The 15,233-nt window shown below is 35.0% G+C and overlaps 1 protein-coding gene across 1 annotated transcript in view; it reads left to right on the forward strand.

Annotated features, from left to right (window-relative positions):
* HABP4 (hyaluronan binding protein 4) overlaps positions 1 to 15,233 on the forward strand; it is a 43,280-nt gene that overhangs the window by 13,561 nt on the left and 14,486 nt on the right. Inside the window, exons 3-4 of the mRNA XM_020971700.2 lie at positions 1,015 to 1,179; positions 9,211 to 9,294. Of these exons, the coding sequence (XP_020827359.1) occupies positions 1,015 to 1,179; positions 9,211 to 9,294 (249 nt within the window). The remainder of the gene's footprint in view (positions 1 to 1,014; positions 1,180 to 9,210; positions 9,295 to 15,233) is intronic.

A 15,233-nucleotide genomic window follows, 5' to 3' on the forward strand; every position in this document is an offset into this window, starting at 1 on the left:
AAAAAGAGCTGCTATAAGTATTTTTGTACATATGGATCCTTTTCCTCTGATTTGTTTGGGGTATGGGACTAGTTGTGGTACTGCTAGGTCAAAGGGTATATGTACACAATTTAATAATTTCTGGGGCATAGTTTCAAATTGCTTTCTAGATTGGTGGTACTAATTCATAGCTTCACCGAGAGTACGTTAGTGCCTATTTTTCTGTGACCCCACCAAAATTGGTTATTTTCTGTTTTTGTCATCTTTGCCAATCAGATGGATGTGAGGTAGCTTTAATTTGCATTTCTTTAATGATTAGTGATTTGGATCATTTTTCTTTTTATATGGCTGTCAATAGCTTGGACTCTTCCTTTAAAAACTACCTTTTCTAGGTGGCACAGTGGATAGAGCACCAGCCCTGAAGTCAGGAGGACCTGAGTTCAAATTTGGCCTCAAACCAAACACTTGACACTTACTAGTTGTGTGACCCTAGGCAAGTCATTTAACCCCAATTGCCTTAAAAATTTTTTTTAAAACCTACCCTTTTATGTCCCTTGACTATTTGTCAGTTACAGAAAGGCCCAGTCAATATTTTTTTTAAATCTTATTTTAAATTTCTGCTTAAAGATAGTATTATTTTAAAGATACTCTCTAGTACAGGGATTCTTAACTTTTTTTGTGTATTGAATCTATAGCACATTCTGGTGAAGGCTATGGAACCTCTTCTCAGAATAATAATGCTTTTAAATACATAAAATAAAATAGAATTTATAAAGGAAACCAAAGGTTAGTGAAAACAAAAGGTATTTTTTCCCATCTAAATTCAAAGACCTCCTGAAATCTATACCCTGGACTTCAGGTAATGAACCCTTGTGTTAATTGTTTCTACTTCATATTTAGTTTAAAAGTTGCTTTAGTACCTATTGAGCTATGTCTTGTACCATGCTAATAAGAATTTTTAAAATCTTTTCAAATAAAAAAAGTAATGATAATTAACCAACCTGGTTATTTTAGTATTTCTTTTTCTCCTTTTAGGCCAGTTGAAAGATTTGAGCGGGAAAGACCAATTAGAGGCCGTGGAGGCATAAGAGGTGGAATGCGAAGCAGAGGAAGAAGTGGTGGAATGAACAGAACTTTTGATGGGTTTGACCAAAGAGGGAAGAGAGAATTTGAAAGACACAGTGGTGGAAATGATAAAATGTAAGTTCTTTTGGATATACTGTTTTTTGCTGTAGCATTAGATAATATGACATGTTCTTGTAGTTTAAATTAATTTTGCCTTTTATGTAGCTTCCCACCTTTTTGTTTAAACTGTTTCTGAATTGGAAGACTAAGGGACATAGATCTTCAATTTAAAAGAATATTGTTTCGGGGCAGCTAGGTGGCTCAGTGGATAGAGTTCTGGCTTTGGAGTCAGGAGGACCTGAGTTCAAATCTGTTCTCAGATACTTGACACTAGCTGTGTGACCCCGGGCAAGTCACTGAAACCCAAATTGCCTCACCAAAAGGCAAAAAAAAAATATTGTTTCTACCTCTAGAGCAATCAGAGCAGAATACAGAAAGGGTGGAAGGGGAGCTCATAAATAGGGATCGGTTAAAAACAATATAAGGTGCAATCCATATCTGTGCCCACTGTACATTCTGAAATCAAATGGAAAATTTATTATCTAGTCATCATTTGGGAAAACAGAATGGCATAATAAAGTGCTGAGTGCTAAATTCAGAATCAGAAAGATGGGTTCAAATCCTCCTTCACACATGTCTTAGCTGTGAGACTCTGATTAAGTCCCTTCTCTCAGAACCTCAATTTCCTCATCAACAAAGGCAAATAATATCACCTGCCTCTCAAGGTTGTATAAGAAGCAAATAAAATGATGCATATGAAACACTTTGCAAATTTTGAAGAGCTGTGTATAAATTTGAACTGTTCTCATTGCCCAGGAGTCTGCTTTCCTTTCCTAAAAATAGTTTTCCTCAATGATCTGCTTGAAATATCTTCGTATTTGCGGGTTATTAAGGAGGGCCTAGTTTAAAGGCAAATATGTACTTTTAAGGTATCTTGTTCATAAAATTCATGGACTGAGTGGACTTAAATGAAACTAACATTTGGGTGCCTGGCTCTTGTGCAGTGCACTGACATTTTAATTTCCTTTTTAAATTTCACCAAATAGTGTACTGTTTTATTATTTTACATTAACAGTTTTATAATCTGTCAACCAAATGTTTGAGCACCTACTATGTTTCTATATGCAGATTCCTCAGAGTGTTTTTATAACAAATTATCTAGGGCTTTAAGATTTTCAAAACCCTTTCTCACCAAATCCCTAAATAGGCACTATGTATATTATTGTCCTTATTTTACATGAGAAAATAGATTTTGTGAGGTTAAGAGAGTATTATCCCTGGTCACACAGCTGTTGAGTGACAGTGGTATGATTTGAATTCAGGTTTCCTGACTCTGAATCCAGTATGTTTCCACTATATCACAGTGCCTCATAGAAACAATTAAGTAAAACACACTTAATTTTTCTCAATATTTTTGTAAGTCCATGACATTTTACTTTTTTTCTCTCTTTTTTTATTCTCTTAAATTTACCCTCTTAACATTGTTTCCAGAATTCAGATGCATTTTTTTAACTAGGGGCAGAAAACTAAAAGAAAAGTCTATCTTGATGCTGAAATTTTGAAATTTCTCTTGGTGCTTTTATTCCATCAGATTTTTCTTGGTTTTTTTCTTCTTTTTGATGAGGTAGTTGGGGTTAAATGACTTGCCCAGGGACACACTGCTAGTAAGTGTCAAGTGTCTGAGGTCGAATTTGAACTCAGGTCCTCCTGACTCCAAGGTCAGAGCTCTATCCATTGTGCCACCAACTGCCCCATATTCCATCAGATTTTTAATTCTTTTTATCCCTTTTCTCTCCCCCTGCTTTTTCTATCTTTCTTTCATATGAACTGTAACAATATTGAGATATTCCTCAAATGGCTTTTGTAAAAATGGGTATCTTGATGTCCAAAGATCCATTTATAATGTAATAGTTCTGCTTATTGGAAAGAATGGAACCAGGTTTCAGGAAAGGATAGATTGCTTCTATAAGCTAGAAGGTATGTCTGTAGATGAAAAAACATGTGGGATATTGTATGTCTTTGAGCTTCTGGGATTAGTCATTTCTGTGATACTAAAATGGTTGCTTTTGTTGTTGTTTTTGGGTCTGGACCTGTGATTTCATCCAAGGACAACATGTCCTTGCTGTGAAAACACATGACTGGGCATCTTCATCTGTAACAGTTGTTATAGATGTTAAGTAACTTGCCCATGGTCATGCAATCAGTATGTTTGGGAGGTCATGTTTCAACATAGAGCTTTCTGACTCCAAAGTGCTCGTTCATCCTCCATATACTCACTTCATTGCTTTTCTTTCTTTTCTTTTTCCCTTAGGATTGTCATAATATTTACAAACACATCTTAAAATTAAATTTGGTAGCAGGATATATGTAAAATTCTTTTTAAGAAGTGAAAGGATTCAGTGAGTTTTTGTTGACGTGGAAGGGAGTCTTAATTTTTGTTTCCCTTTGTTTTCATTGTTATTTTTGCCCTTTCTAGTTTTAGTACTATTAATGGGACCATTAACTGGCAGCAAACTTGAACTTTTTCGCCTTTTTGGGGGATTATTGTATAAATATGGAATAAGAGAACAAACAAAAAAAAATTTGAGGTTTGATTAGCAATGCAATTCTGCTAGAATGCTCTGTATGGTGGAGCAGCTAGGTGGCACAGTGGAGAGAGTACCAGCCTTAGAGTCAGGAGGACCTGAGTTCAAATCCAGTCTCAGACCAGACACTTGACACTTACTAGCTGTGTGACCCTGGACAAGTCACTTAACCCCAATTGCCTCACCAAAAAATAAAAAAGTAGAATGCTCTGCATGCATGTGTACACATTCACCATACAAATATTTTAAAAAGTTCCTGGGTAGTAGGTGGTGCAGTGGATAGAGTGCCAGCCCTGCAGTCAGGAGGACCTGAATTCTAATTTAGCCTCTGACACACTTACTAGCTGTGTGACCCTGGGCAAGTCACTTAATCTCAATTGCCCTCCAAAATAATAAATAAATAAAATGAAAATTTTTCTGTTGATTAGTGAGAAAACTGTCAAGGAACAATGAAATTGATTATCTTAAGTGGTAAAATAATAAAAAAAAATTCCTTTTTAATTCTTTTTGGTTTTCAGAGTCATTTAAAATACAGAGGTATTTCAAACTAATATTTGAATATATGTACCTCTAACATTATTGGAATTTATAGTATTTGACTAGGATTCAGTGCTGTTAAAAAAAAAAAGGTAGGCCTCTTTAGCTTGTTCATTTTGCCATCCTGTTCAGTTCTTCTACTTTATCTTAGAATGGCAACCCTTTTCCATAAGTAATCTGTATTCATATACTCAAAAATTGCTGCATGTGTAAAACATTTCTGTATCTGTTTAAATTTACAGTATATTATATCTGTTTGTTATGGCTTATGTGTGGAAGCTGGCCTATTTGTAAATAGACCTGCCCACTTATAAATTGGAAGGTCTGACTTATTATCTATTTGTAGGTTGGAAGGATAACCTCTCCAAGTTTTAATTAAAGACTTTAAAAAAGGATAATTTCCAGATTTTCTCAAGTTAAGAAACAGTGAATAAGGAAAAAAACCATTTAGTTAACAGACCATGAGTTTAAAAAAACATTGCACTATAAGTTTATTTCATCAAGCTAAAAGGAAAATCTCTGCTTGCCAAGAAGAGAATTGGTATTTGCTGTTATATCCAATGGAGAATCCAAATCAGAGGGGGATTTCCCATAATATAACTATAGACACTGTCTTCAGAATCAGAGGTTCTGGACTCCAGTGCCACCTCTGTTATCTACTGCTTGTGCTACTTTAATAAGTCATAACTTTCTTGGGCCTCCATTTCCTGATCTCTGAAATGAGGGGTTTGGACTAGGTGCCTCCAAAGTCCCTCCTAACTCTAGATCTATGAGTATATGATCTCTGTGAAGAGTGAGGTCCAGATGCTCATTTACACTTGGCATTGACCTTATATATCAAATCTTGAAACATATTAGAAGTTCCTAAATGCCCTCACTATGCACACAGAAAACTGAGTGGATGAAGAATGCCTATTATCTACATGATGTTATACAGGTAAATGAACAAGCCATATGGCTTGTTTATCATCTCTCTGCAGATGACTCACAGATCTTCATATTCATCCCTAGTTTTTTTTTTTTTGCCAGAGCTATATTATACATATCCAACTGAATGTCCCATAGGCAACTTAAACTCACCATGTCCAAAAACATCCTCTTATCCCCCAACCTACTACCCATACAGCTACCACCCTAGTTCTTGTTGCCCAGACTATTATAATAGCCTCTTAATTAGTCTCCCTGCCTCAGATTTCTCTCCTGTCCAATCCATCCTCTGTCAGAAGTGATATTTCTAAAGCACAAGCCTGACCATATTAATGCAGTAGCTCTCTTTTGCCCCAGGGTTAAAATACAAACTTCCTTAGTATTTAAAAGCCTTCACATTACTCCTCCAGCTTGCCTTTCCAAACTTATTACATATTACTCCCATTCATTCTATGTTCCTGTCAAACTATATTACTTGCTATTTCTTCTACATAATATTTAATCATCTGTCTCTGTGCCTTTCCATGGGTTAACCCTGGTACCTGGAATGGACTCCCTTCTCACCTTGGTTCAGCCCTAATGCCAGTTTGTACATGAGAGTTTTCCTAATCTGCCTAGCTGCTAGTGCTTCAGCCCACCCTCAAGAAACTACTTCATATTTACTTGCTATATATTTTGTATATACTTGTATGCATACGTGTTTTCATAATAGAAGACAGGCTGCATTTTGTTTTTGTCTTTATTATCATTGTGCTAAGGCACAGTGCTTGCCTAATAATAGGTACTTGTTCCATTTCAGTCATGTCTGACTCTTTATGACCCTGTTTGTTTTTTTTTTTTGTCTAGGCAGTGGGGTTAAGTGACTTGCTCAGGGTAGCAGCTAGTGAGTGTTATGCATCTGAGGCCAGATTTGAACTCAGGTCCTCCTGAATCCAGGGCTGGTGCTCTATCCATGGTGCCACCTAGCCGCCCCTGGGGTTTTCTTGACAAAGATACTGGAGTGGTTTGCCATTTCCTTTTCTAGCTCTGTACAGATGAGGAAACTGAGGCAAACAGGATTAAGTGATTTGCCCAGAGTCACACAGCTAGTAAGTGTCTGAGGCCGGATTTGACCTCAGGTCTTTCTGACTCCAGGTCTGGCAGTCTAAACACTGTGCCACCTAGCTGTCCAACAGCAGCAGCAAAACTTGTATATGTGCAATGAGCCAGAGCCACAACTGAACAGGTGAAGATCATCATAATTGCCTTTGGGAAATTTCAGTTTACTTAATGACCCCAAGCATCTCTCTGAAACAAAGATCTGTATTTCTAACCAATATTTTTTTTTAAAAGGTTGACTTTTTTTTAATATGTTGTCATTATTTCCTAATTGTACCATCCTTCTAGAATTGCTCTAGAAATACAGTTAAACAAAATAGATCAACATGTTGCCCATGTCTGACAACCTATGCAATCTACCACTTCTCTACTGAATAGAGATAGAGGTATATTTCATCATTAGTCCTCTTGGTCAGTGCTTTGATCTAGAAACAGCGAGGTGTGAGGCAGGAGTGTTGAACTTGGAGTTAGGAAGACCTTGTCTGAATCCTTCTCCAGCCTGTAATCATGTGACCATTAACTTTGTCAGCCTCAGTTTCTTCATCTGTAAAATGTGATGATAATAATAGAATTTACCTCACAGGGTTGTTAAGATCAAATGAAATAACATATATAAAGTATATTGCAAACTTTAAAGTGCTCTATAAAATCTAGGTATTTATGTTATTATCCAAATGCAGATATCTTTTACTCTTATTTTTCCTTTATGTTATCATGGCCATTATATCTCTTGTTTTCTTAGTACTACTTACTTTTCTCTTTTTCATTTCATGAAAGTCTTTCCAAGGGTCTCTGAATTCTTCATATTCCTACAGTACTTCTTAACAGCACAGTAGTATTCCATTAATTCATAATTTCTTCAGATGTTCCCCAAATACCTGTATTTTTCTGATGACATTTGAGCAAGGACTCATGGAATACCACAGTCTTTATGAATGATGGAGAGATATATGGTAGCTGTGAACAGGCTATAACATATTAAGGATGAAGACTTGCACAGTATAAATGATATAAAAATGTAATCAGAGAAGTAGGAAAAAAAGATAGACATAATATGTATTAAGAGTGAAATATAATTAATGTATAGCCCATTCTCAAAAATACTACCAATATTGTACCCTGCATTTTTATGTTCATCTGCCAGAAGCAATTTTATTTAACTTAATATTAGCTTAATATGCAAACATTTATAACATAGAGAGATAAATGTTCAAACTGGCGTAGTCCAGTCCCCCATGATCTCCAATATGACTCTCTGACCCCACAGTGATTTTAGTAACATTTTTATGTATCTTGAAGATATATTAAAGTATGATTTGAATTAACATTCTGAAATAGATAAATGATAATCCCATTCCCTCTTGGACAACTCTCTTCCTTCTGGAGTAAGCGGAGAGACCTCCTTGAGATAGATATTATTTTCCTTTCACAGCAGAGAAGGTTGAGTTATGGCCCCATCATTTTACGCATGTGTGGAAGCAGTTACAAGAAAAAATTGGGTGCTATTCAACATTAACCCCTTAAGTAATTTTGTACCTTACTGAAGTGTTCAAAATAAGGTAAGAATTCTTTTATTCAGGTTTCATTTGAGATATGGTGTTTTTGCGATTAGCATTAGAATAATAGGAAAACATTTATTTGAAGGCTGTTGTGTTGGATAGATAAATTGTCAAACAAATGATGGGAACCTGTAGTCTTCAAAAGAAATAAGTAGGCTATCCACAATCATTTGAAAGAATGCTCCAAATCATTAATAATAGAAACACAAATTATTTCTGAGGTTTCACCTCCCACCCATCATATTGGCAAGGATGGCAAAAAGACAAAAATCACAAATGTTGAAGGGATTGTAGAAAGACAAGCATAGTAATGCATTGTTGGTAGAACTTAAATTGGTCCAACCATTCTGGGAAAACAATTTGAAATTGTACTAAAACAAAATCACTAAACTATATATCCTTTAATCCAGCTATGTCTCTATAGAGATTAAAAGCAGAAGGAAAAGCTCTCTCTCTATGAAAGTATTTATAGTAGCATGGTTTTAGAAGCAAAGAAATGGAAGGACAGTGAATGCCCATCAATTGGAAAATGGCTGAAGAAATTATGCCACATGAATATAATAAAATAGAATTGAATTTTCTCTAGTTGTGTTCAGCAGCACATGAGTTGTTTGAATTTTAAATAGAAATGTATATTTGTCTATTGTATAAGCAAAAGTAATGTCTGTGTTTAAAAGGTGCTTTTTGCTAAACCAGTGTTTCTCAAGTTGTTTGTGGTTGACAGATACTGTTTGTATATATTTGTTTGTTTGTTTGTTTGTTTGTTTTTTGTAGTGTTGCCTCCCTTTGGTCTCTGCTATGGATTTTTCTTAAGAATTTCATATTTTTATATATTATATTACATATGATATATTTTATACACCATACTTGTAAATTTATATCACATAACATTATATTTATATATTATATATAATTTATATATTTTGAAGTTCAAGTTACTTATAGCTTATTTTCATAATTGAAAATACACTGCAATATCCAATTGTAGAATGGGAGCTCATTTATAGCAATTTTTTTCCATGTTAGAAAATTTCTCTGAACATCTGTAATCAAAGATCTTAGTATTTCCTATAGCTATAATATCTAATTTTTGTTTGTACAGGAGAGAATCTCAGATTACAACTTGTTATTTTAGAATAATTTATCCTTTATGTTTGAGTTCAAAGAAGTACAGTGATCCTTTTGATTTTCAAAGATAATTGCCAAGTTGATATATAAATGGTATCTAGTAATGTAATAACATTATGGGAAAATTAAAAGTTGCTTCTTAGGAAATCAAGAAAAAAGATATTTGAAAAATATCACCTGGATTTCTGATGCATAACATTTCTACATACATCCATATTTTTATGGATAACAATAATGATTTTTATTATGACTATATTTTTATTTTTTTACAGTGAGTTGGAACAAACTGCTGCCATGGAAGAGAGTGCAGAAATAGAAGAGCACCAGGGAGTACCTGAAGGAGAATCTTTGACTAAGTATAGTGTTTCATCTAAGTATTCTTAATTTGAGCATGCTTTCAACAGTATTGGTCAATTGATTCAGAAATATAGTAGTACAATAGAACTGCTAAAAGATAGTCTTTCAATACTTATTTCACTGTTAGCAATACGTATATATTTCAAAGACTAGGTCTTGTGACCATATTGTAAATCTTAGAATTTCTACTGGAGAACCAGCATTGACTAAGCAACTGATAATCCTTATTTTTTTTTTTTCATTTATTCCTTGTAACATTCACTTTTTAGGCAGATGGCGGCAGATTTATAACTTGGTGATTTTCTATAATTAAAATTTGTGGTCATGTTCAAGACAATTTGTGTTTTCAGAAGGGACTACTGAGTTGTGACATTTAGTATTGTTATTATCAATATTAATGCTATAATAGCATTGTTAATATTAATATTGTTAATACCATCACCAATATTCATAGAAACATAAACTTGTAGAGGAGTAAAAATTGGCCAAAGTATATATCTCCAATTGGACAAACTCTCGTGCTAATTCTGGTATGTTAATTTTCTCTCTTATTGATACCTGTTGTTTTTTATACCACAGATATTTTCTGATAATTTCCTTCTACCTTTTTCCTACCCCCATAGAAACTCTTCTTGTCTTAAAGAAAATCAGTTAAGCAAAACCATCACATCAACTGTGTCAGATGGCATATGCAACACTCACCATCCGTAGGGCTCTTTCTTTCTACTGAGAGGAGGGAGATATGTTTCATGATCTGTCCTCTGGAACTAATAGTGATCGTTGCCTTAAAACCTTAGTTTCTTACATCTATTTTTTCTGACACACTTGTAACTGCATTGAAAACTTTCTGCATCTTTCTGAGAAATGTCTTTTCAATGTTGTTTATTTTGATTTAAACATTTTTCTGATGGCTTTTATTAAATATTCTCTTTTGAATCTACCTTCCCTCATCCTTTTTCATGTTCCTTTTAAATAAGCACAGTGCCTGGCACATAATAGGCACTTAATAAATTCTTGTTGACTTGACTTGATATTCTACTTTTCTTTTAAAAAATGTACATTTATTTAATATTTTATTTCCCTCTCACATGTAAAAACATTTTTAATATTCTTTATAAAAATTTTGAGTTTCAGATTCTTTCCCTTCCTTCCCTGTCATTGAGAAGGCAAGCAGTTTGATGTAGGTTATACATGTGTAGTCATGTAAAACATATTTCCATATTAGTTATGATGTAAAAGAAAACAGGCAAAAAAAAAGCTAAGAAAGTAAAAAAGAGTATGCTCCAGTCTTCATTCAGACTGCATCAGTTCTCTCTCTGATAGCATTTTTCACCATAAATCCTTTGGAATTGTCTTAGATTATAGTATTGTTGAAAATAACTCAGGGGCAGCTAGGTGGAGCTGTGCATTGAGCTCTGGCCTTGCAGTCAAGAGTACCTGAGTTCAAATCCAATCTCAGACACTTGACACTTACTAGCTGTGTGACCTTGGGCAAGTCATGTAACCCCAACTGCCTCACCAAAAGAAAAAAAAATGCAAAAAAAAAAGAAAATAACTAAGAATAACCAAGTCATTCATAGTTAATCATTATATAATGTTGTTACTGTGTTCTCTTGATTCTGCTTATTTCACTTTGCATCAATTCATGTAAGTCTTGACAGGTTTTTCTGAGAGCATTCTGTTCATCATTAAGAATCTTATAGTGCAACAGTATTCCATGACAATCATATAACACAGCTTGTTCATCCATTCCCCCAATTGATGGGCATCACCTCAATTTCCAATTTTCTGTCACCACTAAAACAGCTGCTATAAATTTTTTTGCACATATAGATCCTTTTTTTTTTCTTTTTTAGCTCTTTGAAATACAGACCTCATAGTGGTATGTGCTGGGTCAAAGGGTGTGCAGTTTTATAGCCCTTTGGGCATAGTTCCAAGTTGTTTTCTAGAATAGTTGAATCAATTCACAATTCCACCAGCTCTGAGTACATTAATGTCTCTTTTCTAACATCCCTCCAACATTTGTCATTTTCCTTTTTTGTCATACTAGCCAATCTGACAGGTGTGGGATGGTACCTGTTAACAGGATTTTTACTGAGCCAGTCTCTAACCTGAGAGTGCTTGGAGCCACACAAAGCAGGCTAGAAACAGGAGTGCCAGTAGTCAAGCAGCTTAATTAATCAGTTTCAGAGTGAGGAATGTTCCCTTAGCTCAAGTAAAAGCATAGGTTATATACTTAAATCACAACTGGGGTGGGACAGGGAAAGGTGGATTATAAACAATCATTTAGTGGTTTCACATGAGAAACTTAGAAGTCCCACAATACAATAATAATGGAGTTATATCTTTGGTGGTTGTGACCACTTACCCTAAAATACAGAACCAGAGTTCTGTGATGGGAACAGGTTCTACAATCTTTGATTCACCTCACTTAAGGTCTAGTTATTGTGAGCATTGTCAGAGTTTTGATTAATCAATTTAAGACTGCCAGAGAGGCAGCTCTTGAGAAAACTAAATTATTAGTATATTCATTACACATATCATATTGATTAATATGAAAATTATAAATTTCTTTCTCATACTCAGAGTTGTTTTAATTTCCATTTCTCTAATCAGTAGTGATTTAGAGCATTTTTTCATATTACTATAGATAGCTTTAATCACTTTGTATGTTATCTTCCTGTTCAAATCTTCTGAACATTTATCAATTGGGGAATGGCTCTTATTTTTATAAATTTGACTCAATGAGGCCTTTATCAGAGCAGCTTGCTGTAAAAATTTTTTCACCTTCATGATTACTAGCTGTGTATTTCCCTCCATCTATTTCCCCCCATTTCTTCTACTCTTTTTCCTTTCACCCTGTCCGTCCTCAAATTTTGCTTCTGATTGCCACTTCCCTCAGTCTGCTCTCCTTTCCATCAGCCCCCTCTCATTATCTTATGCCCTTCCCCTCCTACTTTCCTGTAGGTTAAGATAGATATCTATACCCAACTGAATGTGTTATGTTATTCTCTCTTTGAGGCCAATTCTGATAAGGGTGAGGTTCAAGCACCTTCCCTCCCATCTTCCCTATCTTCCTCTCCACTGCAGAAGCTTTTTTGAGCTTTCTCCCTGTGCATTCCTTTTTCTCACCTGTTAATTTTATTTTTTTAGATATCATATTCAGCTCACACTTATGCCTTCTGCCAATACAATACTCCTAACGGCCCTAATAATTAGAAAGTTGTTAGAAGTTATATCATCGTCCCATGTAGGAATGAAAACAGTCTAACCTTACTGAATCCCTTATGCTTTCTATTTCATGTTTACATTTTTTATGCTTCTCTCAAGTCTTGTATTTGAAAATTAGATTTTTTTTATCCAGCCCTGGTCTTTTCATCAGGAATACTTGAAAGTCCTTTATTTCATTAATTGTCCATTTTTACCCCTTGAAGAATTATACTCAGTTTTGCTGGTAGGTTTCTTGGCTGTAATTCTTTGTCCTTTGCCCTCCAAAATAACATAGTCCAAGCCCTCTGATTCTTTAATGTAGAAGCTACTAAATCTTGTGTTATTCTGACTGTGACTCCACAATATTTGAATTGTTTCTTTTTGGCTGCTTGTAGTATTTTCTCTTTGATCTGGGAGGTCTGGAATATGGCTATATTATTCCTGGGAGTTTTTATTTTGGGATCTCTTTCAAGAGGTGATTGGTGGATTCTTTCAATTTCTGTTTTACCCTCTGGTTCTAGAATCTCAGGGTAGTCCTTGATAATTTCTTGAAAGATGATATCTAGGCTTTTTTTGATCATGACTTTCAGGTAGTGCAATAATTTTAAAATTATCTCTCCTGGATCAGTTTTCCATTTCAGTTGTTTTTTCCAATGAGACATTTCCCATTGTCTTCTATTTTTTTCAGTCTTTTAATTTTGTTGTATTTGTTTCTTGATGTCTCATGAAGTCCTTAACTTCCACTTGTCCAATTCTAATTTTTAAGGAATTATTTTCTTCAGTGAGCTTTTGTACCCCCTCTTCTATTTGGCCAGTTCTACTTTTCTTGTAATTAATTAATTAATTTTTAGTTGTCAATATTCACTTCCACAAGATTTTGAATTCCACATTTTCTCATCTCTCCCCTCCCCCCACCCCAAGACAGCATGCATTCTGAATACCCCTTCCACCAATCTGCCCTCCCTTCTGTCACCCCCCCCTTCTCTTATCCCCTTCCCTTTCTATTTTCCTGTAGGTCAGGATAGATTTCTATATCCCATTGCCTGTATATCTTATTTCCCAGTCACATGTAAAAATGATTTTTAATATTCATTTTTAAAACTTTGAGTTCCAAATTCTCTCCCTTCCTTCATCCCTACCCACCCTCATTGAGAAGGCAGGCAATTCAATTTAGGTTATACATGTGTAGTCATGTAAAACACTTCTATAATAGTCATGTTGTGAAAGACTAACTATATTTCTCTCCATCCTATCCTTTCCCGTTTATTCTCTTCTCTTCTTTGACCCTGTCCCTCCTCAAAAGTGTTTGCTTGTGATTAACTTCTCTCCCAATCTGCTCTCCCCTCTATCAGCCCCCCCCATCTTATCCCTTTCCCCCTTATTTTCCTGTAGGGTAAGAAAGATTTCCATACCTAATTGAGCATGTATGTTCTTCCCTCCTTAAGCCAAATCCAATGAGAGTAAGACTCACTCATTCCCTCTCACCCTTGTGATTTCTCTTTCCTGTTCACCTTTTCATGCTTCTATTCAGCTCTGGTCTTTTCATCAAGAATGCTTGAAAATCCTCTATTTCACTGAATGTCCATTTTCCCCCCAAAGGATTATATTCAGTTATGCTGGGTAGGTGATTCTTGGTTGTAATCCTATCTCCTTTGCCCTCCAGAATATTATATTCCATGTCCTGCAGTCCCTTAATGTAGAAGCTGCTAAATCTTGTGTTATCCTGATTGTGTTTCCACAATACTTAAATTGTTTCTTTCTGGCTACTTGCAGTATTTTCCCCTTGACCTGTGAACTCTGGAATTTGGCTATAATATTCCTAGGAGTTTTCCTTTGGGGATCTCTTTCAGGAGGTGATTAGTGGATTCTTTCAATTTCTGTTTTACCCTCTGGTTCTAGAATATCAGGGCAGTTTTCCTTGATAATTTCTTGAAAGATGATGTCTAGGCTCTTTTTTTAATCATGGCTTTCAGGTAGTTCAGTAATTTTTAAATTATCTCTCCTGGATCTATTTTCTATTTCATTTGTTTTTCCAGTGAGATATTTCCCATTGTTTTCTATTTTTTTTTTCATTCTTTTGTTTTTATTTTATAATTTCTTGATTTCTAATAGAGTCATTAGCTTCCATTTGCTTTATTCTAATTTTTAAGGAAGCATTTTCTTCGCTGAGCTTTTGGACTTCCTTTTCCATTTGGCTGTTTCTGCTTTTAAAGGCATTCTCCTCATTGGCTTTTTTTGATCTCTTTTGCCATTTGGGTTAGAGTATTTTTTAAGGTGTTGTGTTCTTCAGTAATTTTTGGGTCTTCTTTAGCAAGGTGTTGACTTACTTTTCGTGATTTTCTTGCGTCACTCTCATTTCTCTTCCCAATTTTTCCTCTTCTTCTCTTACTTGCTTCTCAAAATCCTTTTTGAGTTCTTCCATGCCCTGAGACCAATTGATATTTTTCTTGGAGGCTTTGTATGTAGGAGCTTTGACTTTGTTGTCTTCTTGTGGTTGTATGTTTTGATCTTCTTTGTCATCAGAGTAAGATTCTATGGTCTGAGGTTTGGTTTTTGGTTTGGTTTTGTTTTTTCTTTTTACACTGTTTTCTCCTGTTCCCAGCCCATTACTTGACTTTCTAAATCTTTGTTAAGGTAAAGCTTTGCTTCCAGTGTGGAGACTGTCCCAAGCTTCAGGGGTTTTGTACAGCTGTTTTCAGAGATACTTCTAGGAACCTGTAAATTTTCA

The sequence above is a fragment of the Phascolarctos cinereus genome, unplaced genomic scaffold, assembly GCF_003287225.1.
Source record: "Phascolarctos cinereus isolate Bilbo 61053 unplaced genomic scaffold, phaCin_HiC Scaffold_4;HRSCAF=312, whole genome shotgun sequence".
In the NCBI taxonomy this organism is placed as follows: Eukaryota; Metazoa; Chordata; class Mammalia; order Diprotodontia; family Phascolarctidae; genus Phascolarctos; species Phascolarctos cinereus.